Source organism: Agelaius tricolor, unplaced genomic scaffold, assembly GCF_023055355.1.
Source record: "Agelaius tricolor isolate 1412-34295 unplaced genomic scaffold, bAgeTri1.0.p SCAF_17, whole genome shotgun sequence".
Classification (NCBI taxonomy): Eukaryota; Metazoa; Chordata; class Aves; order Passeriformes; family Icteridae; genus Agelaius; species Agelaius tricolor.
In genome coordinates this window covers 11,732,482-11,756,629 of record NW_027269277.1, presented here as the reverse complement: position 1 = coordinate 11,756,629, position 24,148 = coordinate 11,732,482, and the positions used below count along the sequence as shown (strand labels likewise).

The 24,148-nt window shown below is 39.3% G+C and overlaps 1 protein-coding gene across 4 annotated transcripts in view; it reads left to right on the top strand.

Moving 5' to 3' along the window:
* The window catches only part of AMMECR1 (AMMECR nuclear protein 1), a 95,625-nt gene extending 73,179 nt beyond the window's left edge, over window positions 1-22,446 (top strand). For 2 of the 4 annotated variants that reach the window (XM_071442470.1, XM_071442472.1), the window contains exons 4-8: window positions 6,422-6,536; window positions 13,120-13,210; window positions 14,858-14,954; window positions 18,090-18,163; window positions 18,709-22,446. In XM_071442470.1, the coding sequence (XP_071298571.1) occupies window positions 6,422-6,536; window positions 13,120-13,210; window positions 14,858-14,954; window positions 18,090-18,163; window positions 18,709-18,776 (445 nt within the window). In that variant the 3' untranslated portion in view covers window positions 18,777-22,446. Of the gene's footprint in view, window positions 1-6,421; window positions 6,537-12,775; window positions 12,964-13,119; window positions 13,211-14,857; window positions 14,955-18,089 lie in introns of those variants that run through there. The other 2 variants (XR_011681575.1, XM_071442471.1) reach the window with 2 other exon arrangements.
* The last annotated feature ends 1,702 nt before the right edge of the window (window positions 22,447-24,148 follow it).

Genomic DNA, 24,148 nt, shown 5'->3' with positions numbered 1-24,148 from the left:
TTTCTAAACTTTAAGAACCTATCCATACAAGCCTTTGTTGTTTCCCTGATACTTTATGGCAGAAAGAGAGAGAAAAATCACGTCAGGAATCATGTTCACACAGTGTAACATCATCATGGCATAAGGATGACCTAGGTTTATTTGGAAGAATCCAGCATGATAGAATATTTCTGTGGATAATTATCAGAGCAGTAGAAAAAACATATTTGTTTCATTCTGCTAAAAAGCTCTGAATTTATGGGAGTGTTGGTTTTTAGAGCTTCATGCTTGTGAGCTTGCTTTTCTTAAAGGAAATGTTGTGATGGTGAGTCAGTGAGGAGTTGGAGTTTTCATCTGCTATGTACCCAAGGCTGACAGACCCAGCTGAAGAACCAGCAGTAGTGAAACCCCCAGGAGCTTCAGCCCATGGTCACTGGGCAGGTGCACATGAGCTCTGTGTCCTTACAGGTACTCACAGGGACTGCAGAGTCCTGGAGCAGCATCTCACACCCTCTCAGTCCTTCTATGTGCTCTGGAGTGCATCTGTACTGTGTAGCCAGAATAAGAAATCAAATAAGGATTTGTCTGGACATTTTAAGTACGCCTAGAAATATTCTGTAAAAGCTTCTTTTGATTTATACAACTAGTGGACTTTTTTATGGAAAAACAAGGGCCCAGAAACTTACCAGCAGTACCAGTATGGTTTGATTTTTAATTGTGGATATGGTTTCCACAATACATGTGTGTACATAAAAATACTTTTGAAGCCATTAAATAAGGAGAACATACAGACAGCTTATTTTTGGAGCCACTGGCTGTCTAAAATAGTGAGTTAAGTGTCTTATGTAGCCAACATAGGTTGCCTTTTCTGATGAGCTTTTCTAAATGCCTTATTTATATACATGCTCTGATTTGTCTTAAACGGAATGGTATTTTTTCAAAGCAGGTTTTTCCTTCTTCTTAAGTTATATGTCTGATTTCAGACAGATTGGGAGAAGAGAGTCCTTCTGGCATACTTCACTTTGGTGGAGTAAAAAAATAAATAAATTGATTCAAGAGCCAGAATGCCAGATCAGTATTTTATTTGTCCCATCTGGAATGCTGTTGCTGTTACCTGCTGCACTGTGCTAATAAAATCAGCCGAGAACTTCAGAGATGTACTTCTGTGCCACACAACAAATGTGTATTTCTTTTTTTATCCTCTGACTGCCACTTAGCAGCATAATGTGCAGGAAATATAAATGGTGTTCTTTCCCATTCTGTCTCCCAAATGTAAGGGAGGGTTCAGGAAAAACACGTCATTCACGGTTGTTTTGTTTCCTGGAAATTTTTCCAGTCTGACCCAAAAAAAGAGCAACAATATAAATAAATGCTTTTTGCTTGCATTCAAGTGATTTGATGTTGTGTTTAAATTAGTCCTTGAAATCTCCATTTAAATTGGCAAAATTCTGCTGGTCATAAATAAAAGTGAGTAGAAGGCTGACCTGTGGGTTGTGTTGGGCTGTCTGATGGCTTATGCTGACAGCTAGGAGAATTGTATTCATAATAATTTCTACTTTCTTCAGTAGAGCACACTCTGCCCTGCTTTTCTGGCTTAAAAATTAATTGCATGTCGTGACTTGGAAGCTGTTAGTTTTCTCTGGTCTCTGCCAAACCGAGCTGTGAGAGCTGATTTTCATTAGGAAAATACTGGTGGTCTGCTTAAGTGTTCCTTAATTTCTTCCTCTTGAAGTTACTGAATGAAGAAGTAGAAATCTGAACTAACTTCACTGCTCAGTAACTCAGAAGTGGAACAGTAAATACTGTCTTTTTTTCTTGTTCTGAAACCCTGGCACCAAGTGTCTCTTGCTGTTGTCTTTTCTTCACTGTTCCCTAAAACCCAGTGAGTTTGCCACTCATTAATTTAAGGCGGTTTTGAACTAATTGAAGTACAATATCTCGGCCCTTTGGGCTGAATTCATTGACAAAGGGCCATTTCTTTGTTAAATACATCTTCAAATATAATTCTACTAAGCTTAGTTGGCTCTGAAAAAAATTGCAAAATCTCTCAGGGTTACATTTATTGAGCTAAATAAAGAGCTGGTAGGATTTAAGTCTTTTCCCTACCATCTGAAAGTAGTGCCAAGGTACTGTTTATCAGAAGAGAGTAATAGTTTGTAAAATAAGATCCTTAGCCTGCTTTTCATATGTGTACTGATGATATTTGAAGAATTGTTTAGATGCCATAAAGTTGTGGTTTAGTTTAACTGTGTTCAATATCAGAAACTGGTTAAGAAAAAAATTACTATAGATTGAACTAAAAAAGTAATAGAAAATTAATTTTTAAATTGGATTAAATTTATCAGTTCTGTTTGATTAGGCTCTTGGGAGCTACATTTATACAGGATAGGCTGAGCAGACTGAAAGAGAGGCTGTCACAAAAAGTAGATTTTTAGGAATCAGGGATCTTGGACTCTGTTCTCAATTCTGTCACTGACTCAGTGTAAGCCTCCTAAATTGCATGAGTCACTTAATGTCTCTGCCTCATTCACACTTCCTATAAAAGTGAGTATTACTTACATCATGCCCAGTGTTTGACAGCTTCCTTTGCATCTCCTCCTCCCGTGTCATGTTTAAACCTTTGAAGTAATTTCCAGCAATGTACAGAACTGTATCCAGTTTTATCTAAACTCTGTCCAGTATAGGTCTGTAGATGTGACTATCCCCAAAAAAGAGCTTTAGTGGGAAATTCCACTGTTAACGTTTGTTGTTAAATAGCAATGAGTAAAACACTAGGAATTCAATTCATTTAATGCCACCATTCATCTGCATCAAAATCCCTCTTTACTATTTATAATGCTTATATGTTATCAAACTTATTTAAAGGATCTTTTTTATTCAATCACGAGGATTTTGAAGCATTTCTAAACAGAGTAATTAAACTCCACTACTACTTATTTCCCTAATTTGTGTTCTACTGTTTGTAACCCATCTGCCATATCACATGTAAGAGCCCTAGGTTGAAGCTGACTTTTCTTTTTAAGGTATCTTTGTAGCCTACAGAAATTATGGATGGAGAACACAATGTATTTCATTTTGGTTCACCTGCACATACTATCATTTCAGGTTGTTCTAAGAGCTTCTGTAGTGATATTTTATAGAAAACAAGGAATATGTTCTTAAGGAACATATATATGTAAGGAATGTATTTTTTTCCAAATCATCATGCTGTTTGTCACAGCAACTCATACTTCAAACAATTCCCTTTTCTTTTTATACTTTCAGTGTCTTTGAAGTGTTTGCAAGCTTTTCTATATCCCATATACAAAGAGGAGTGGTCTTTGGAAAATGAAATTACTGATAAACATTCCCTATAGCCAAATAAACTTCATTTGAAGAAAAGCTGAGATTTGTATAGTATGCCTCAGCTGAAGAAAAACTGATAGTTGAGTAACACTTTGTTTTGGCTTTTTTCCTAACCAGCAATTACTTGATCTTAGGACATCCAGGACTGCATAAATATTTAACTAGAAAGGCCATGCATATGCATGCATTCATTTAGTATCTAAAAATAGTTTTCCTTGAACAGGATTCAATTCTGACTTTTTACATGGAGCAGACTCTATGTGGAAAAATGAATGCCCTTTTATTGGCCAGCTAGAATTCCCCTTGCTTGGCACTACCTCTTTTCAGTACTATGTACTTCCATTTAGTCAGCAGCAATATATGTAATCTATTTCTGGGCATGAAGGAATAAAGAACAGATGGCCTAGGAAATGTTTTTACAATCATTGGGCTTTTTCTTTAAAAGTAGTTTTGAATGCCACCTAATTTTTCCAACTTCTTTTGCTGATTATTTTCACTTACCCTCCCTTAATTCTAAGTTTAACATAAAAATTGTGGAGTCAATATTTTTTAAACGTGGTATTTAATATGCCAGATTTCATTCATTTTTCTAACAGAAGAATTGACAGAAAAATACAGCATTGAACAAAACTAAAATCAAATTCTAAGGTTACAAAAGTACAGATATGTACAGATTCTCCTGTGGCAGATAAGAATGTTTTTGGCCCACAGTTACATGGTGATTTTTTTTTATTCTGAGTTCAGACCAATGACAAGCTTTTGAGGAAAGCAAGCATTGCCTTGTCTTGTTTTCTGCTTGCTGGGAGTTGGTTACCAAGATGCACATGGCAGGGGAGGCCCAGGTCTGAATTTCCACCCATAGATGTTTGTAGAGTGTGTGAATTGGATGGTAAGGGCTAAACTGCTGCCTGTAGAAACTGGTTTTTCTTTCTTGCCCAAACAGGAATGGCAAAAGTAAAAGTCTGTCTGGGTGCTTCTCAGTAGAGTGTTCACATAGATTGGTTATGTGACAGAGATGCAGGAGACCTCAGGGAAATGAACCATCTGCAAATAAGCACACCTGTAGTAGCAATGTATTTGAAGAGGATTAGGGGTTCCAATAATTTTTTTATTAAAAAGGGAGGGTAAAATATTTTAAGTGTGTATACATGAACTTAGAAAATAAAATTCAGAAGAGCTTTAAAGTACAGTGATCCTATCTCTGACTCAAAATACCTAAGCTATAAATAACTGGATTCCTGGAGAGTATTCTAGGAAGGTACCCCTGGATATTTGCTGTGACCATGTTCTTGTACTCTCTCATTTTGCTAACTGCTGTTGATAAGGACCTACTACTATAGATAGACTTAAAGCTAGATAGACTTTTGGTTTGAGCTGTCCCTGTGTTCTGAGTGTCCTCCCTTCACATATGTGTGTTTATTTATTTTCACCACCATGTGTGGGGGGATTTGAAAGCTGGGTTAGGTTATTGGTATTTTGGGATATTGTTGATATGCTGTGGCTATAGGAGTTCTCTCTGATGTTGCTCTGAACACCAGAGAGCAGAGGATGGTAACTCTGCCTGGTTCCAGCAGTTTCAAAGCTAGCCTGGAAAATCCCATCAGCATTACCTGCTTTTGATACATCTTCAGAGGAAGTCATTAGTTAAATATCATAGGCCTTATGCATTAAATCTCTTTAGTGTCCCCAGTTCTTCACAGGTCTGTGTAGAAAAGGACTTTGGAGTCTGAATTTCAATACTATGTTGTGTTTTGTAATAGCTGCAACAAAAAAATTTGCCTTCCCCCCCCATCCCAGAAAAACGAAGGTTCTATTTTAACTCTTCAGGTTATGGTATTAGTTCTTGATGGGAAACTATTTCTGGTTATTCATATGATGATTTCCTTTAGTTAAACTTTACATGTTGTGGTTTTTTTTCTCACGTGTCCTTATGTGGTCTGCTGTTATGAAGTTCTATTGCTCTTTATAAAAAATGGTGGATTCTGGTGCAAGGCCTGCAGCCATTATTCTAACACCTTGGCCATGGCTGTGATTATATCAGCTAAGGGGCAGCCACTGGCTCTGGGCCAAGTAAAACGATTAAGAACAATCTAATTGTTAGATGAAACAATGAGACAGGTGAAGAGCTTGGTAGTATTTCAGTAAGTCTCTTAAATTCTCTTTACTCCTCCAAAAGCTCAGTTAGCAGATCACTGTTTTTGTTGGAGATGGGCATGTTTGTATTCACATCATATTTCAAAGCTTAAGAGAATAAAAGATTGAGATGCCATCCTCATATTAACCTTCCCTTTGCCAATTTAACTGGTTCTTAACCAAACTTATGCAAGTAGGTTTTTACAAGTGTTGTTACTCACGTGTTGCTTGCTGTGTGTTTGCAGGCCTGCTGGCCTGTGCACAGGTAGCTCCCTCAGTGTGGGTTTTACCCCAGTAGGTGTGTCTGTCTGTAGAATGGTATGTCATCCATGGATTAGCTCTTTGCAAGCTTCTCTGTTACTAATCATGACATCTGCTTTGCAGAACCACCTCAAGTCCTGTAGGTTTACAGGTCTGTAGAGCCCTTGGATGTTTTCACCTTTTTATATTCACCTTTGCTAATGAGCATAAATATTAGTCTTTTTTAGAGAATATTCTACTGGTTTGGATTTTTTTTTTTTTACTGAATAATTAAATTCTACAATTTGATTACTGTTTTAAGTGTTTGGTCACTGCAGTCTATAGAACTTCCCCCTTCGCTTTGTGTTGAGAAGTTTAATCCTTTTTGAAAGGGGTTTACAAGTTGCAAGTGGAGGAGCTATTGCTTTTGTAACTTTTTTTCAAGAGCTTTCTGCTGCTGTAATAATAAGATTGTCACAGTAGCAAAACCAGTTCAGGAAGGAATGACCCTCAGAACATCATCTGATTGGCCAGCCAAGAACCAAAACAAATGTCGAAGGAAAAAGCTGGAAATGTTGATCAGAGTGTATGTTACACTGGTGACTGGGTAATCAAACTGGTCATCATTTCATCAGGATTTTTTTTCTCCTTTATAGTCTTCAGATTAGATCCTTGAAATTTAAAAAAAAAAAAATCCTTTGAAATTCTGTTTTGTCTTCAACAGTGCCCTTAAAGATAGTCGTTTCCCCCCAATGACGAGGGATGAGCTGCCACGGCTTTTCTGCTCAGTGTCTCTACTCACTAACTTTGAAGATGTGTGTGACTACATGGATTGGGAGGTAAGAATGTCAGAATCTTTCATGAAAATGAACATCAGTAGCTGAAGTAACACTGTTCAAATGATCTGCATGTATTAGTGAAGCTGTCGCTGTTTTGCACTCTGTACACATGGTTATGTACATGGATTCAAAAGACACTCTTTGATAAAATGTCATCACCTCAAGAGTCTGAGCCATGCAAATAAGCCACACAAAGACACTGAGTGGTCTGCATAGATGTCTTGATGTCTAAGACTCCATCAAGGAAGGTATTGTCTGAGCAAAGGCTGTCCTGAGGTCTCATTTGCAGCATCTCCCTGGTAGATCAGCCCATTGACTCTGGAAAGGGCTGTTCCAGTATGGAAGTTAACAGTCTGATGTGTACTTCCAGAAACAAAATGCACATAATCTCAGTCCCAGAACAAGCTGCTTCATTTACCTTGTAGAGACATTCATCTTCCCCCAAACTTGATTCACTTTCAGAGTGAGTGTCCTGCACAGCCCTCCCAAAGCCTTTGTACAGTGAGGCCACATAAATCCCTGCTCTCACGCTGCTTACGCATGGAGCTGAATCTGTTCTAATTGCCAGGTTCTAGGAAACCTGCATGCATCCTCTTGGAACAGCAGCATCAAAGAGATTGAAAAGCACATGCTGACGTGTGTATGACAGTGTAAGCTGATGGAAGTGTTAGTCTGTAATGTTCTTTCCCCAAATTATTTAGCATTAGATGCTTGCAGAAAACAAGGTACTTGACTAAAGATGAACTGCTCATCTCGGTCATCATGTTGCATTCCTCATTCCTCTTTGAATCTGTTTTTGAGTGGACATATGAAAAATTTTGAAATTGTCATAGAATAGCAGACATTATAATGCCAGAGACACCACAAAAACTACAATAATTGCCTTTAATAATAACTTAGCCTGACTAAATATTTAGAACTTTTTAGGAGAAAAAGAGACTTTCTGTTGTATTTAGAGATAAAAAATGTACATTCAGTAGCTTTTCCTTATGGAAAAGCTGAAAGCAAAGCCTGAGTTTAAAAATCCACTTTCCCTTGGAAAGACTGGTTTTAGCTTTGTTCCTTGGGCAACTGCTGATTCATAACTAATATGAAAAAAGGAGGCTTTTACTTTCTATGCACTTTCTATATTTTTCTGCAGAACTTGTGGGACTTTAACAACAGTGTAAATAAGCATAATGCTGAACTCTAGCATTTATGAATTCTGATTGATTTTATGGATTCTTACAGCTGTTCTTATTGGAAACCCCTGACTTACAAGGGAAGAATGCAGGGGTCAAAAATATAAAAGGCCTTATGTTGCTTAGTTGCTCTCTCCTATTTCATTTAAGGTTTTCAAGTGATGAGTTGTTAAAACCCTTCATAAATTCCTACAGTTGTAAGAAATGGTCAGAAACTTGGTTTCCATACAAAAGGACCCAGAGGAGGGGGGTGATATATAAGTGTGTCATTATAAAATTTTTGTTAGTCCTTAAAAGAGTGATTCATCACTGTGTGTGCCTGGCAGTGGGATAGCTTATGTCATCCATGTGTCTTTTAAGGGAGCTGCAGTTATGCAATATAATGGAAAAAGGACATTTTAGGATGGTCTAGAGTACGATGTAAAGAGAGAGTCTGCATCTTTCATCTCCTGTCATGCTGGGATCATTCTGAAAACATCAGCCTAGTTAGGAGTCCCTGCTTTTGTAGGTGTGCTACTGATGATCTTGTGGGAGCCAGGTCAGCAGTTTGCTGACACAGGTCACAATGTTTCCAAATTTCCAATTCAGACAGGTCAGTGCTCTGAGACTTAGAGACGATGTCATCTGAAGTCAGGAGTGAAGCTGTCTGGAGACAGCTCAGGAGTGTCTTCTCTGTGCTGAAGCAGAGTGATGGATGTTTTCTCCCATTAAAAAATTACCTTCCCAAACAAAATAAATGAATATTTCAGCTGCAGAAAGCAATGTGAAACCCTTTAGTGGTAGAAACTTCCATGAAGTAAACAGAGGATCTGTGTGAATTCACTGCTGTTAGTTCCCCCATGACTGCTCAAATGACTGCATTTTCATCTTTTATAAAAGTAATTAGAGGAAAGTGACCTTTAAGGGATCACTTCAGTGCCATGTTCACAAGGATGCTTCCTGAAATACAGCTTAGCATTCTTACATACCTGTGACTTTGTCTGAGTTGCAGTGGTGAGCAGAGGCAGGGCTTTGAAAGGAGCACTGGCAGTGTAGGAGCTGCATCTCCAGCAGTGCTTGACAGAGCCCATGAGAGACTGCTGTGGCCCAGTTGCTGCTGGGATGGACCTGCACAGTTGCACAGCCTTTCCACCTCAGAGAAATGGACAGCAGCAAAAACTCAAAGGTCTGGGAGTTTTGGTGATACTACTGCTCTTTTATTAAAGATCAGACAGCAAAGGACTAGTTACAAGACAAGTCATAAAGACCATTCCTTTTTAAACACATGCTTTTGACAGCAGTCATTCCTTCCCTACATAAACTAATTCAGACCTGCTGACTCTGATCCTCTCCTCATTTTTTATTAGGAGATCCTAAAGCATTGCAATTGTATGTAATTATAACAAAGAACTTTTTTGCTAAACTTGAGCAATAGCTCTTCCTTAAAATACCTTGAGAGAGCTCTTTGCCCCAAAGTTGCTGTTCTTCAGTAAAGTAAAATCTGCAGAATTGTATGTGCTGTCTTGATACAAAAGGCCTTTAACCTGTGTGCACTGGTTTAAATATTAGCTTAAATAGTTGTAGCCAATAATGTTGCCTGAAAGGCAGCTTTTCCTTGTTGACAAAGTGGGTATATTCAGGAGCTGTGGAAGTTCTTTCCTGCCTGTAAGTGCAGTGACACCAGTGGCTCTCAGCTTCTGTTCTTAGAACTGAGAAGAAAGTCTGGATCTCAGTGTTACTCTCTTTGGACAATATTCAGTGATTCCATGTATGTGAATGAATGATTATGCTTGACATGAAGTAGAGAACAAACCTCCTGAGGAGTCTTTTTCCTCTGTTATTAAATCAGAATGTAGTATTTAGATGCTACTAAAGATGGTCAGAAAGAAGCCAGCATATTTGCTGCAAATGTGGGGCTAAAAAGCTGTGGAATTGAGCTAATGCCAAGTGGGATCAGCTTCAAAAAAGTAGTAATGGTCACTTAATCTGAAGGTTTCCATTTCCAAAACATTTGTGTACAGCTATTTCCATAGTATTAGTCAGGTAAATAAAGGGGAAAGTCACTGTTCTGTGGTATCACAAGGAATACTGTGCAAGTTCTAGGCCAGCTTTTTTGCTGGAAAAAAAAAAGGAAAAAACCTTTTTTCTAGGTTGCTGCAGGGACTGAGATGACAAAAGAAGGGCTGTCCCTAACCCAGAGCAGGGTGTCACAGTGCCACTGGCACATGGGCATGGGCTGTGCAGCAGGTCTGGGCTGCAGAACACAGAAAGTGAGTGGCAAAAGGAACAGGCAGCTGCTTGTCCCTGTCACCAAGGGGGTGTTGCACTGCTCCAGCTCTGGAGCATTCCATGTGGATGCTCTGTAACAGGCTCTTTGTTACCTGCTTTAATGTATTTCTGAACAACTGTTTTACAATTAATTAATCTTAAACAAATTACTGGTGATTGCATGCAAATAGCTTACAGATTTCAGTGCAGTAGATATAACCAAGCAGAACCATTATTTGGATAATTTACTCAACAGTTTCCACAGAAACTGAAATGTCAACAAGGCCTGATGTTGAGGTGCTTATCCATATTCCCCATGGACAGTCTAATGAGAATAATGTTGTTTCTTCCTCTCAGTGTGGTTGGAGAGTCAGTCCAAAAGGAACAAATTAATGAATTTGTTTTGAATGGCTGTTTTTGGAGCCTTGGGGCAGAACAGTCCATCAGGAGAGGTGCTTCAGCTTTGCTGTCAGAGGGGGCTTTGGAACCGTTTTTTCTTAGATATATAAAGAGAGAGGTATTGTGGGCAGTAATCTGGCTAGTGCCATAGGCACTTGGCAAAACAATAAATGTGACATGTACATGTTTTCTCTCATCCCAAGGTGTATGGGAATCAAGAATATTGTGTATAAATGAATATGAATGTGTTTAAATACACAACAAAATCTTAAGTTTTGTGAAGGTAATTTCAGAAGTAAAATAATGTAGCCTAATGCAATCCTTAGATGTAATGAAAGGTCTATTAATTTAGTTGATATTGTCACAGAACCTAATTTTAGATGGCCTCTGGCCACTTACACAACTGATCAGAAAGTTTATATCTACAAGTACTGCTTAGATAGAACACAGTATTTCATGCCCTAAAACTCCATAGAAATATTTCTATTGTCAGGGATTGTTTTGTGCCTGTCTCTCTCCTTATCTTGCTTTCCTCTCCCAATAGCAACAATTTAAATAGGTTCCTATCCACGTGGGAGGCTGAAGCAGCAATTGTGTGGTCCCTTTTCAGCTCCAGAGGTACCTGGAGGCATTTGTTTCCCCAATGAATGGTAATAGGTGAGGCAGAACTCCAGCTCTGTCTGCACAAGCTTGGCTTGTTTTTCTAAACTTCACAGACAGATGCTGTTGTTCTACAGAATGCTGCCTGTAGTGCATCAGTATTTTTAGTCTGAAGCAGACCTGAGGCTGTGTAGGAAGGTGTTTGCTGGTCCTGGTAGCAGGGCAGTTAATGCCATCCACAGACCCAGCCCTTGGAGAGGGCTATTTTGGGAAATCTCACAAAAGTTTGCATCAGTTGAACACCAGTCTCTTGAGGAGAATAAATCCCACACTGTGCCCATGCCAGTCTTAGTGTGGATCATTTTTGCTTTGCTTGTGTGTGGCTTCCATTTATTTAACTCAAATGAAAAGCTGTTTGTCCTGCCCAGCTACACAGTTGGAATTTGTGCTCCACAGGATGCTATGAAATTCTCCCCTGCTGTACATCCCTTTTTCTACAGACACAGGCCTGAAAGTCCATTAAAATGGTTAATGGGAAACATCCAGAGCATTGATGCAATTTGAATGTTGCATCATACTGCAATGCATCACCAGTGCTCCTGGTTATTATGCAAAACACTTGTGTAGCATTTAGAATCTCATAGTCTGCAGGATTTAAAGGTGTGCAAACCCTGGAAATATTTAATCTTAGTACTGAATATACACAGTTACAAAACCACCAGCTGCAGAAACTTACTGGTTTGGGCATAAACTCTGTAGGCTGTTTTCAGCTTCTAACAATTTCATTTTACTTTCAGGCCTTTGGGCTTATAATTGTAACTTCTGAGTATACAGATTTAATCTCTCTGGTGATTATATATATCAATGTAATGAAAGTTGGGGTTTAGGAATGTTTGGTAATGAAATAATATGTTAAAAGTTGCAGTGAATTAAATTTGTTAGTCACAAAGTTACATTTTTCCTATTTATGAATAATGTTAGATTCATAGGGAAGAATGGTTATGGCCATGGCCAGCTACAAGGGACTCTTCCTCCCATTTCCCCTGCTTATATCATATATAAAGAGTGAAAAGTTTAAAAATTAAAGTCTTAATATAAGCAAATATGTTAATTGAAGAAGTGGTAGAGCTTTGTAAATATTCCTTACTTGGTTTTTTACTGTCCTGCAGTTATGGTAAAGTAAGTAAATTGTTACTGGAGAAAATTTTACAGCATTTTTTGATTAAATTTGTGTCCTCAAGGATGTGCCACACCAAACAATGTGATATCCTTTTAAAACATTGACTCATTTTCACATGCAGTGTTGGGATTCAAATGGAATTAACATCTTGGTTATGTGGGCATAAAAATGTCCATCTAATAATGCTTTGTGTTTGTGCACAGAATTCAAAAGCAGCTGAAAACCTTCTGGCAATGGAATATCTTTTATGGCCTGATCCCAGTGCAGGTACTCTCCACAGAATTACTGTAACCTGAAAGCAGGGGCCTTAAACAATGCCCCTGGAAATGTGCCCAGCCTCTTGGTTATTTTCTCCCAATATTTTCAGCATTTTGATTTTTATCTGCATCCAGCTCATTGGTATGAGTAATCTTGGTTTCTGTGCTGTCATTTTGTCACCTTACAGTTCTTAGTAGCACAGAAACAGGAGTTTGAGGCTGGGTACTTTGTAATATTTCCATTTTCTCCTCATACATGAGGTGAAATTTTGAAGGCTCCAGGCTCGAGTCCATAGTGTGACAAATCTTTGATTGTTCAGTTGCTGCTTTGAACAAAATTAATGCTCTTAATTGAAGCCTCATTAGATTTGGCAGCTGTTTTGCCTGCAGATTATAGCTGGTGACCAGGTGATTTTATCAGCAACAACAATGGTGACAGTGTCAGAGGAGACAGAACAACTTTAGCTCCTCAGCTGGATTTCCTCCAGCCCAGGAATGAAGCTCTGTGGTGAGGAGCAGAGGAACATCCTGTGTACCTGTGCTGCTGCTGAGCTTTCATGGCAGTAAGTGAACACCTCTCCAAAACATGCACCCACTGCAGTGCCACCTCCTTGAAACTCTGTGAAATGCTGTTAAGCACTGTTCTGGATTTCACCATGTCAGTTCCCATGTTGTCCCTTTTCCCTGCTGATGTACTAATGGGTGCCAATCTCTTGCAGGTGGGTGTGCATGGCATTAGAATAGAGTTCATCAACGAGAAAGGATCAAAGCGCACGGCCACCTACTTACCCGAGGTTGCCAAGGAGCAAGGTCATTGTTGCACTTTATTTCCTATGATCTGGTGAAGAGTTTAACATACCTGTAAATCTAAAATGCAGTATTTGACCTTGCACTGATGTCAGATGATGGAGCAGTGTTTCATTGGAAGAAGACTCTTATATAAAATGCCAATTACATGCCTGTGTCAGTCTCCTAGTGGGCTTCAGTAAACTGTAGCTGGTTTTTGAGCCAATCATAAATGCATGGAGCTATAGGAAAATCTAATGTGGAGGAATGGTACAGTGCAGTCAGCCAGGCTAACAGCTGTTAAAAGCTGCCAGTTTCTGTGTGGCTGCTAGGCTGGGATATGAGGGAGATGCAGAAGCTCTGCTTGGCATTGGGATGGCTGGGCAATTATCTTCACCATGATTTATTCCTGAATCCTGATGATCAAGTTGTTTTTCAGTTAGGTACTTTCTGCTAGTACTCAATTCATGTTACAAACACTGACTTCACAGGGTTTTTGTTGGATAGAAAGAAATTATTTTCAATATGGAAGTAGAAAAGAATGTTTTTAAAAGTCCCTTTTAATAGAGGCACAGACTTATGTTTGTAAATTTAAAAAACTTGAGTAGATTTTGTTGAACAGTCTTTTGCTGACTCTGAGCACTCACTATGGTTTTTTATTTCCAAGGTTGAGAGTGTGTCTCAGTCGTTTATAGTTTGCATTACTGCTGCTTTTTTTAAATCTTTTTATATATAAGTTTGTCTACAAAGAGTTCAGCTGGTGTCTTTACTGAGAATTCTTTTTAATTGATAATTCTGTTTCCAGATAGTTTCATAAAAGTCTAGGGGTGTTCCAAGCTTTTTTAAAATTCAGGAATTGTGGAGAAAATGTGTCTAAATTTATGAATAGTTTTAGTAGACCGTGAATTTCAATCTGATTCTTTAAAATCTCCAGAACTACTCATTTGTATTTTGTAGGTGCCCAAATCTATTGTGGTTTCTCCAGGTTTTTTTATGTAACAAGGTGACTAATTATTACATCTTTAGGAAATAATATGTCTAACAGCTATTTAAAATATGAGAGTTTTTCAAATAAGCAGGAGGTTTGGATAGCATGAAGATTTTACAGAGAACAGTAATGAATCTGTATTTTAAATCCATTCCTTCTTTCATTATCTAGACACCTATAATATATAGTTGTTCTAAAATCAGCCATATCTCTGTAAAGTGAGGTGATGATTATGAAGAAGTCTGATTTCAAGTTCTCTGCACATGTTCAACTAATTATTATTTTAAATGTTATACATAAATTTAGTTTTCCATGTTATTATAACCATTTATAATGTCAAAAGTGGCTGTGATACATGATCATACCAGAATGTTTTGGAAAAGTTTAGTTTTGTTTCACACACCCGTTTTAGGACACTTGGGCAAAGTGGGTTCACTTTTAATATATTTCAGCTATGAGATGAGAAATATATGTTGTTTGTAGAGTGAGATGTGTGTGTAAAGAAATCCTAAATGTGGTATTTCCTTCAGCTGTTCTGAAATGGGGAAGAATGTTTTGATTTATCCCAAATGCCAGCAGAGCCCTTGCACCCTCAACAGCCCCACACACTGTACTGTGCTTTTGCAACATCTGTTCCTATTGCTTCATTTCTCACTAATTTGTGCTACTGTAAAATTCCACAGGATGGGACCACATTCAAACCATAGATTCCTTGTTGAGGAAAGGAGGCTACAAAGCTCCAATTACTAATGAATTCAGGAAAACAATAAAGCTAACCAGGTATGCACTGGGACACCACACACAGCCCTGTTCTTGTAATGCTCCTTCCTGGTAAGTGCTCCTGCAGAAGGTGATGGTGAACTCTCCTGGATGTGTCATTCATGGTTGCTCTGTTCCCCAAGAGCAGTGCAGACTGAGGAGAGGCTCTGCACAGGATGAGTGGCCCTAAGCAGGAGTCAGAGGTGCCTGTTCAGTACCATGGGATGGCAGCTCCTGCACATCTGGGCTGAAAACTCTGCACGTTCACAGCTGGTTTAGCTCTGCCTTCTCACAGAGGATTTCTGGCTCTAGTGGGTGTTCAGGGCTGTGGTTAACAGGGATTACTTGCTTTTGTTAGATTTATTTGGGCAGATGGTGCATGGTGGGGCTGCTGCTGCATTGCCATGAAGGCCCCTCAGAGCCCTGGATCCTTAGACAAACCTCAGGGTTATGCCCTGTGGAGTGCAGGTTTCCCTAAGCCTGAGGTGTGAGACATGCAAGCAGTGCACTGCTTCCACAGCCAGTGTTCTAGTGAAACTGTGTCAGGGTATTCCCAGGAGTGGGGACAAGAATTTAATATTTTATTTCAAACTAGTTTCATACTAGTTTGGTTTTTCTAATTTAATAAAACGTGTTCTTGAGGGCCCCTTAGTGTGTGGCAACCAAGGTATTTCAGAATTAGCAGCAAATACTCTGCCCATAATCTTGTCCTTAGGTTGTGGAGGGTAGAGGAGTCTGTATGAATGTCTGTAGGAATGGTTTAAAGCTATTTATTTGTATAAGCCTGCAGTGTAAAATGACTGCCGAACTCCAGTTGTTTAGTCATGCATGGAGAAACAGGATTTTTTAAAATCTTAGGTTATAGGGAAATTTTGACCATTTGTCTTCTTCAAGGAGATAAAGACTTTGGGTCTCAATGAGTGTTTGGAATTCTGGATTCTTATAGGAACCTAACTACTGTGGAGTAGCTCTAAGTAAGGGAAACATTTTATTCTGAAGGTTAAATTAGGGAGGAAGGATTTACAGAAGCCAGCTAAATTTCCAAGTGCAGAGCCCCAGTCTCCCTTTAATTCATTCCAGCTGTACACCTTGTTATCTTGTTTTCAAAAAGTGTATCTGGAGATTGCTGAGGGCAAGAGTAATAATGCAATAGATCATTTCTGTGCACCTCAGCAAATAAGGAGCATATTTTTCCATTAAACAAAAATTCTATAGAGCACACGTTTTCTTCCTGCTGCAGGATTTTGCTTGGAGCAATGGCATGGAGCACAAAACCAAACAAAAAACCCCTCAAGTTCAACCCCACTCCTCCCAAAAAAGCCCACAAAAAGCCTTATATTTAGTGTAATTAAGTTCACAACAGTGAAACTGCTACCACAATCAATTGCCTGATAAGTGAAATGAGCAAACCATAATTTTTTTCAACGTTCAGAAAACTGGGTTTTTTGACTGTCTGTTTTACTTGCTTAAAATCTCAGATACTGCTGACAGATTAGAGACAGCATTACTAAAATCCTAATTGTTTTCCAGCATTAGACAACCCGTTTTAGAACCTCATTTTAATAATTTATTGTCATACATGAAAATATCTACTGGAGGAGTGAATAAGGGCCTTTAACTTCTTTTTCCAGTCTTCTGCATTAAAGTAAACATCCTGTGTGTGAAGAAAGCTTTAGGCTGATCCTGAGTCTGTCATTCCCTTCAGGTTCACACCCAGCAGTTCTGGCCATGGTTTGAAAGAGAGCTAAAGAGGGGCACAGAGGCAGAGCAGTCAGAGGGGTCTGGAATGCAGAGCTCAGCAGCTGGGGATGCAGAGCTGTGCAGGGGCTGTGCAGCTGCCCCTGATGTCTCTCGCTGTCACCTGCAGAGCCCCTCCTTGTGTCCCATGGGTGCAGTTCCATTCACTGGTGCCATATACCACCCCACAGGTTCCAGAAGAGCTGCTGCTTTCTCTGCCAGGCCCAGCAGCCACTGGTGCCTTGTGTTCCTCACTGTCAGACAATACTGATGCAGATGTATTCAGAGTATTTGTTGTCAGGACCTGGAATTCTGCTTTTAGTTACCAGGAGTTGGGCAGTGTTCTTGTGGGACCATTCTTCATCATTTTTCAACTGACTTGAGAGTCAGGAGAGGTCCCAGTCAAGTGGAAGCGGGCAAATGTTCCATTTGGAAGAAGGGAGATCCTTGTTATTACAGGCCTGCTGGTCTCACTTCAGTGCCTGGTAAAATTAGTTTAGTGCCTCTCTGTGGGGATCTCAAACTCTTAGAGTGTGATGAGAGAAAAGTGACCAGAAATGGTCAAAGGCCTCAAGGGCAAGACTCAGGGGGAGTAGCTGAGGTCACATGTTTTGTTCAGTTTGGAGAGGGCTGAGAAAGACCTCACTGGGGTCTACAGGTTCCTTGGGGGGCAGTGGAACAGAGCTGCTTATCTCCTCTTTCAGGTGACCATAGAATGTGAGGGAAGGAATGAAGCTGCCTCAGGGGAAGTTCAGGCTGGACATTAGGAAAATATTCTTTACTGAGAAGGTAGTCAGGCACTGGAACAAGCTGCCCAGGGTCATGGCATCCAGCCTGTTGGAGGCCAGGGGTGTCTGAACAATGCTTTTCACCATATGGTTTAGTTTTAGGTAGTTGCGTGAGGAGCAGGGACTTGGACTCGATGTTCATGATGAGTCCCTTCCAACTGGAGATATTCTGTGATTCTAGTCTAAAAAGAATGTAACTATATTTAATGTAGCTGGGATAATTTTAAAAGCAGAATTTGGCAGACAGTCGATACTGATTGTTTAAAAACAGCCCAAAAATCTATAGTGCTTGTTTATGGTTTTTCCTACTATATTTTTGTAGAGGCTTGGCTGAAGCTACAGGACATTCTCTATTCCCTCTACCTCAACCAGCATAGTAGCCAACCATTTTTAACAATTCTGTTTGCTTAAAGTATTTTTTCATAAGCAGTTACATTGTGATTTGTCACATGATTCAGGAAATGACCCTGACTATTGTGGCAGTTCCCTTGTGCAGCTGAAGTCAGCCTTACTCCCAGCATCAGAAGTACAGAGCTCGTACCACTAAACAAAGCAGCAGTGCAGCATTTCTGGTGCTCGCAGTGCAGCTTCCTGGTACAGTTCCTGAACTGGCCTCTCTGCTCTTTGCCAGGTACCGCAGTGAGAAGATGACGATGAGCTACACAGAGTACCTGGCCCATCGTCAGCATCATCACTTCCAGAATGGTATTGGGCACCCCCTTCCACCATACAACCATTATTCCTGACACTGAGCCGCATGACCAGTCACTGGACCTCTCTGCAGACCTCTTCCCAGGAGACCCTGCCCCTTCTTGGTCTAGCTATCTCTATTACTGTACCATTTTATGATGATAGTTTCCGTTGCCATGCTGAGGCTCCTTGGTTGGTTCAGCTCATCATGGCAACGGGAGGGAAAACTGCATTACTACAAAGATCCCATACCTTTTTCTTATTGATTCACTGCAGATTTTTTTGCAGCATATACCCTTGGGTTTTTTATGAAAATTTAAATTTCTACTTCATTAACATTGAATTATATCAATCAAGGCTTTCTGTAACTGTGGATGGAAGGAAGAGTTTAAGGATTGCAGTTAGGGATGCTTTGCTTAGCAAGAAGGCATTCATGGCTTTTGCATTAATGGGTGTGATAGGGAATGAAACATATCAGATTCAGGTATTGAAGTAGACAATTAATTGCATTTTCATAACATTCTTAATGATGTTGTGTGTACAATATCTCACCTTCACAGTAAAGATTCCATGTAGCTCTGTACAGGATCTCCAGATCCAGCACAAACAGCCGGAGCACCAAGGCTGACATGCAAAATGCTTTTTTGGGATGAAGAGAAGCGACTCATGTACAGTGAGAGGTGATGTTAACATGGCAGCATTTTCAGAATCAAGTGGCCTAAATGATTTGGGCACAATCCAATCCAGGACCCTTTTGTGTCCCATCCTGTGCTGGGAATCACAGGCAGCCCAGGCCTGTCAGGAGTAGTCACGAGAATGCATTCGTAATGAGACGATGCCTTTCTGATGACTCAAATTAGGAGTGACATTTGTGTCCTAAAAACAGATTGGTGAGTAGCAGATGTCATATTAGGAAGGAAATGGATTTAGATTTTAGTGCCTTTGACTATAACATAACTATATACTTATATATAAAATTCATAGAAAACATATACTCCAGACATTTTAGCAAACCCTGTTGAGGCTGCTCTGGCATCAGGGTTTTGGACACTTTTTTCTCTTTAAAGTGAGATTTGCTTTTTTTTATTATTATTAGCAAACTTATTTTGGAAAAGAGAAATCCCTGTTTTGTTCTTCATCTGCTTTTGAACTTACTGAATTTTATCAAGTCTTGAATAATTGGATCAAGTTAACTTTTGTTTAATAAAAGAAAAAAGACTCTTGTGAGAGAGCCAGGACAAGTATGCCATAATGTTACATGTTTTCATCTATTGCAGGAGTAGTGCTTGAGAGCTGTAAGTACTGTGTAATAATTCTGATCCCCCTCCACACGGTAGAAGAAAGAAAATCGATTGGAACTTTTTCCTGCTGTAAAAATAGGATTTAGTAAAAGGTATGTGTGGTCTGTTTGCAAGGCCAGTCGATGGCAGGAGCTCACTGCTTCCTCCTGTGCCTGCAGAACTCCCACTGCTGCCTGTTGCAGCACAGGCTGCCTGTTACAGAAAAGACCTTCCTAATCTGAGTGAGTAAACCACAGTAAGCAGAAATTCCAGTTACTTTGAATAATGAATGTTTGTAAATACATAGATATATAAAAATCAAATAGATAAAATTCAGTTTTTAAAAAATTGGATTACTGTAAAAGTGTTTCAATAGGGTTTCAAAGTTGGATAATTATGCTCATCCCTTATGTGAGGTTAGTTAGGTCTGCCACTTAATTTCTATGGAGGTTCTTATAGAAGGTCTTTGGTATTCCTTCATCCACAGCATTTATGTCCAAATATTACCATTTTCAGTTGCGATGCCTTAATTTTTAAGCAGAGGGCCTGAAATTTCAGGAGCCAAGAGATGCCAGCCAGAAGCTGCAAAAATGAGTAAATGTTTATACAGAGGCTATTTTGGGTGATATTGTTGTCTTGTTTCTACTTGGGGAACACTTTTAGATGAATTAATCTTCAAGTGGAAATGTGAACAAGTGGCTACCTGATAGAGTTGTGTTGGTTTTTTTTCTTGCCCTTATAGGGAACCTGAGCACAAACTGAATCATTCTGCTGCGAAAAAAAGTCATCCAACCCCATCTTTATCTGTCATCTCGTTACAGCTCGCTCGTGCTTCTGCATGAGCTCATTGTTAGAAGTTTTTTAAAAAGATCTATTATATATAAAAATATATATGTATTGAAAGGTGCTAATCAACCTCAAGAAGGTCACGTGACTGGTCATGCGGATCTAAAATCATATCAGATTTTTTAAGAAATCTTCGATATATGCAGATGTTATACAGAATTTCTTACCAGTGTAATAATGATATACTGATGAATAAACAATCCTGCAGGATTTTAAGGACAAGGTCAGCAATACTTCCCACCATGGCTTGGGGGAGAAAAGGATAGTTTTGTCTCCTTTTTGTATACAGCATAATGCACAATGCATTTTTGTCTATCTCTTAGTAGCTGTTGCTTAAAAATATAGTTCAAGGGTGTTATACAAACTGTAAAGGTGTGCTTTTGAACCGAGCTCATGCCAGACCCTTCTGGACCAGAGTTTTGTATCACTAATTTAAAAACTGTTACAGAGTCTGTGGTCAATCAGATTGTATGATTTTTTTTTTAAGATTGGAATAATCAACCTACAGTGTTTCTAGGGCACCTACCTCCTCAGCACACTGTGCTGAACTGCTGCAGATTGTTTCTCTGTAATTGTGGGATTCTTTGTACCAAACGTGCAGCTCACTGTGACATGCACTGGCACAGCACAGGTCTGTTTGCTTAAAGCTAATCAGCAATTGCTCTCACAAATGTCATTCCCTCCTAGTTACTCTTAGTAGCTTTATCTCTATTGTTGGGGTTAGCTACAGATTTGTTTTTCATTTGGGGTACTTTATAGACATTAAGGTACAGCCAAGTAGCTTATTTCACTGTTTGTTAAGTTGAAATGCTGATTTATTTTTTTTTTTATGAGCACTACTCAGTTTGCCTTATTCCATTGAAGAGATTGTTGAGTTTTTTGGGTTTTTTTCATTCTCTTGCCTAATGTTCCTAAAAACTCTGTTCTGTAAACTGAGTTAGACAACCAAACCATAGACTTGACACGAAGCTGTTACTCGGTGATGCTTCAAGTGTCCTTCCCGCTGCCATCCCAGCGGCTGCTGCTCCGGCAGGGGGGGACGCTCCGGTCCTGACCTCAGCCCCGCTCTGGAACCAAGGGGGGCACAGCCCTGGCACACCTGGAGTTTGTATATGGACCTCTACTTGTCTCAACTGTGCGGGTTTTAAAACTGTTGTCTGGAGTAGGTTACATCTCTTATGTGTGTTAGATCGAACCAAAGAAGCCTCCAGCCATGCCCAAATGCTGCTCCTAAAGCCTGCCTTCCAGTCCTTACAAAATCCCTGCAGGATTAAATGTGTTAACTTTTTTATTTTTGTACAGTTTCTAACTGATTTTTGCTAGTGATGTTAATTGAATTAAGTTTATTTGGGGAGTCTGAGTATCTCCTCCATTTAAATAAACTGGTGACTTTCATTTTATGTTAAAAAAAAAAAAAAAAGTTAAAAAAAAAAAAAGAGAAACCCAAAGTGTGCCTCTCAGATTTAAGGGTTTCTGGTTACATTTATTCTTAAGACCAGCAATGATTCTTTATATACAAAGATATGTTTTCCTCATTTTTTATTACTGTTAAAGAAAAAAAATAAAAAAGAAAAACCTCTTTCTTTGCTCTGGACTCAGTAATTGCGCTGGTACATAAACGCACTGAGAAAACAAACTTTTGTTTGAAACTTTTGTAACAACTTATGACTGTTTTTGTATATCAAAGTTGATTCTTTTCAAGATATTTGGATCTAGTTTCTAAGTTATTTTAGTGTTTTATATGTTACAAAAAAAAAAAAAAACTTACTTTAAATTGTTCACCAGCATCTTGAGTTATCTTCAATGCCATGGTGACACACAGTGGGCTTAGAGCTACCTGGAGTAGCTTGTAAGGCCTCAGTCTTTCCTTCCTTCCTTAGCAACTCAATTGATTACAGTAATATCACAGATTACCTGAACCCCCTTCCTTTATAACTAGATCCTTCTTCCTTCCACATTTAATTGCTATTAGTGTGAAGAAACTGTTGAAATGGGCATTTTAATATAAGTACGGCTTAAAAAGAGAAAAATGAGGAAAAAGAAAAAAAAATGCTAGAAGGTTATCTGTGGGTCTGTGAGATATGGCTGTGGAAAGATATTGTAGTAGTTTTAACACTATTGTTATTACCTTTTAAATCATTTACCCAATAAAATAAGGAAAAAGAATCACCATTTCTTTTTATGTTTCTCTGCTTAACTGTGTGGCTTGGTCAGTGTTTTTATTGAAGCATTTGTACCTGGTGTTAATGTCAAAGGCTAATAGTGTGTTAGAAATACTTTCCTGTCTTGTTTTCTGTATGAACAAACTGGGGACAGGTACGTGCAGCTTTCACTAAACACTCCAAGTGAAATCACCATTTATATCAGCTGCATCAGTTATTTATCACTATATTCATCAGTATTTATATCAATTGCCAGTTCAGTTTTATACTTCTTGTCTAACTTTACCCATGGTATTCTGTCCAGGCCTGAGCTCCCTCCTGTGAGAGGCAGAAATGGTTTCAGTCTTTTGAAGCAAAACTTCTTTGCAGAACAATTATACTGGTGTCAGCAACACAGCACCAGTACCCTTTAACAGCCAGATTGTTCAACAGAACTTTGTGCCAATGTGTATTGAAGAGTCTCTGTCAAAGCAACAGCACAGCTGATGCCAAAACTGAGTTGGAGAACTTTGGTCCCTCAGCCAAATTCTTGGTGCACTGAGACACCTTCTACTGAGTCTGAGTTAGAGGGAGCATATTTCCTCTGTAGGATAATTCCTGAGACAAAGCATTCCATCTCCCTGGAACTCAGCTCTCAGTTTAGAAGGGCTTTGTTTGCCTCATGCTCTATTAAAAGCTTTGCTGGCTGTAGATGCAGAGCCTTTGAAAGCAGAGCAATAGAATCCATGTAACCTTTGGATGTTGAAGTCTGATGCAGCCATTCCTTCATTAGCTCTGAAGCTTTGATTTAGGAGAGTAACAAACATCTGAAGGGAAACCTGCCTGGGTAAATACTAAACCAGTGATGGAAGCTTGGCTCACATATTTGGTAAATGTAGTGTAAAACCTACAGTAAACCTAATCTAAAACCCTGAGGCCATTGAAAGGCAGAGCTAATTACCACTTCCTACAATGAGTTTCCACTCTTCTCACTGCTTTAGCTCTCCAATTCCCATGCTGTAAAAATCAAACCAAGCCAGTAGCATTAAGGGTATTTCAGATGTAGAAACTTCCTTATTCTTACATATTTGTTGGTATTAAACAATAAAAGGCTGATTTCCCACTAGTTATAGAGGGCTAATGCCAGTAATCAGCAGTGCCTGCAATGGGAAAGTGCTTGCTTGGTTCAACTCAGGCTGCCATACAGCACTTCACACTGCATTTTTACTTAAGCTGTTTCATCAGTCTTTATACTCTTGCTGAGAAATTAAGCTGGAAAATTGATTCTTTTCCCCAGCCACATGAAAAATTGAGTCCTCTGCAATGGATATATAATAACACAGGGTGGGCACATGCAGTATGTTCTTTTTCCAAGAACAGTATTTGCCAAGGATTGCACCCAAGGCAATAACCTGCCTGTCTGAGATGTACTGGGTCACAAGAATACATTTAACTATGCTGCAATCATGTTTATTCCAGCCAGAAGCATTTGCAAAGTACATTAAAACTACTGTGCCACCCTGTGATGTGGGGCTGAGTGCAGTCCTACAGCTGCTACAGCAGCCTTCTGAACAAAGGTGGAGCTGGAAACTTCTGTGCATTTTCTCCCATCTTCTGCTAAAGTGCTGTGAAATGGGAATTACAGGACATTGCCCATGCTGGGGTAGGAACAGTGAGGAAGCCTGGAAGGATCCTTGTGCTGTAACAGTTCCCTGAGCTCTGCACCTGAAAGA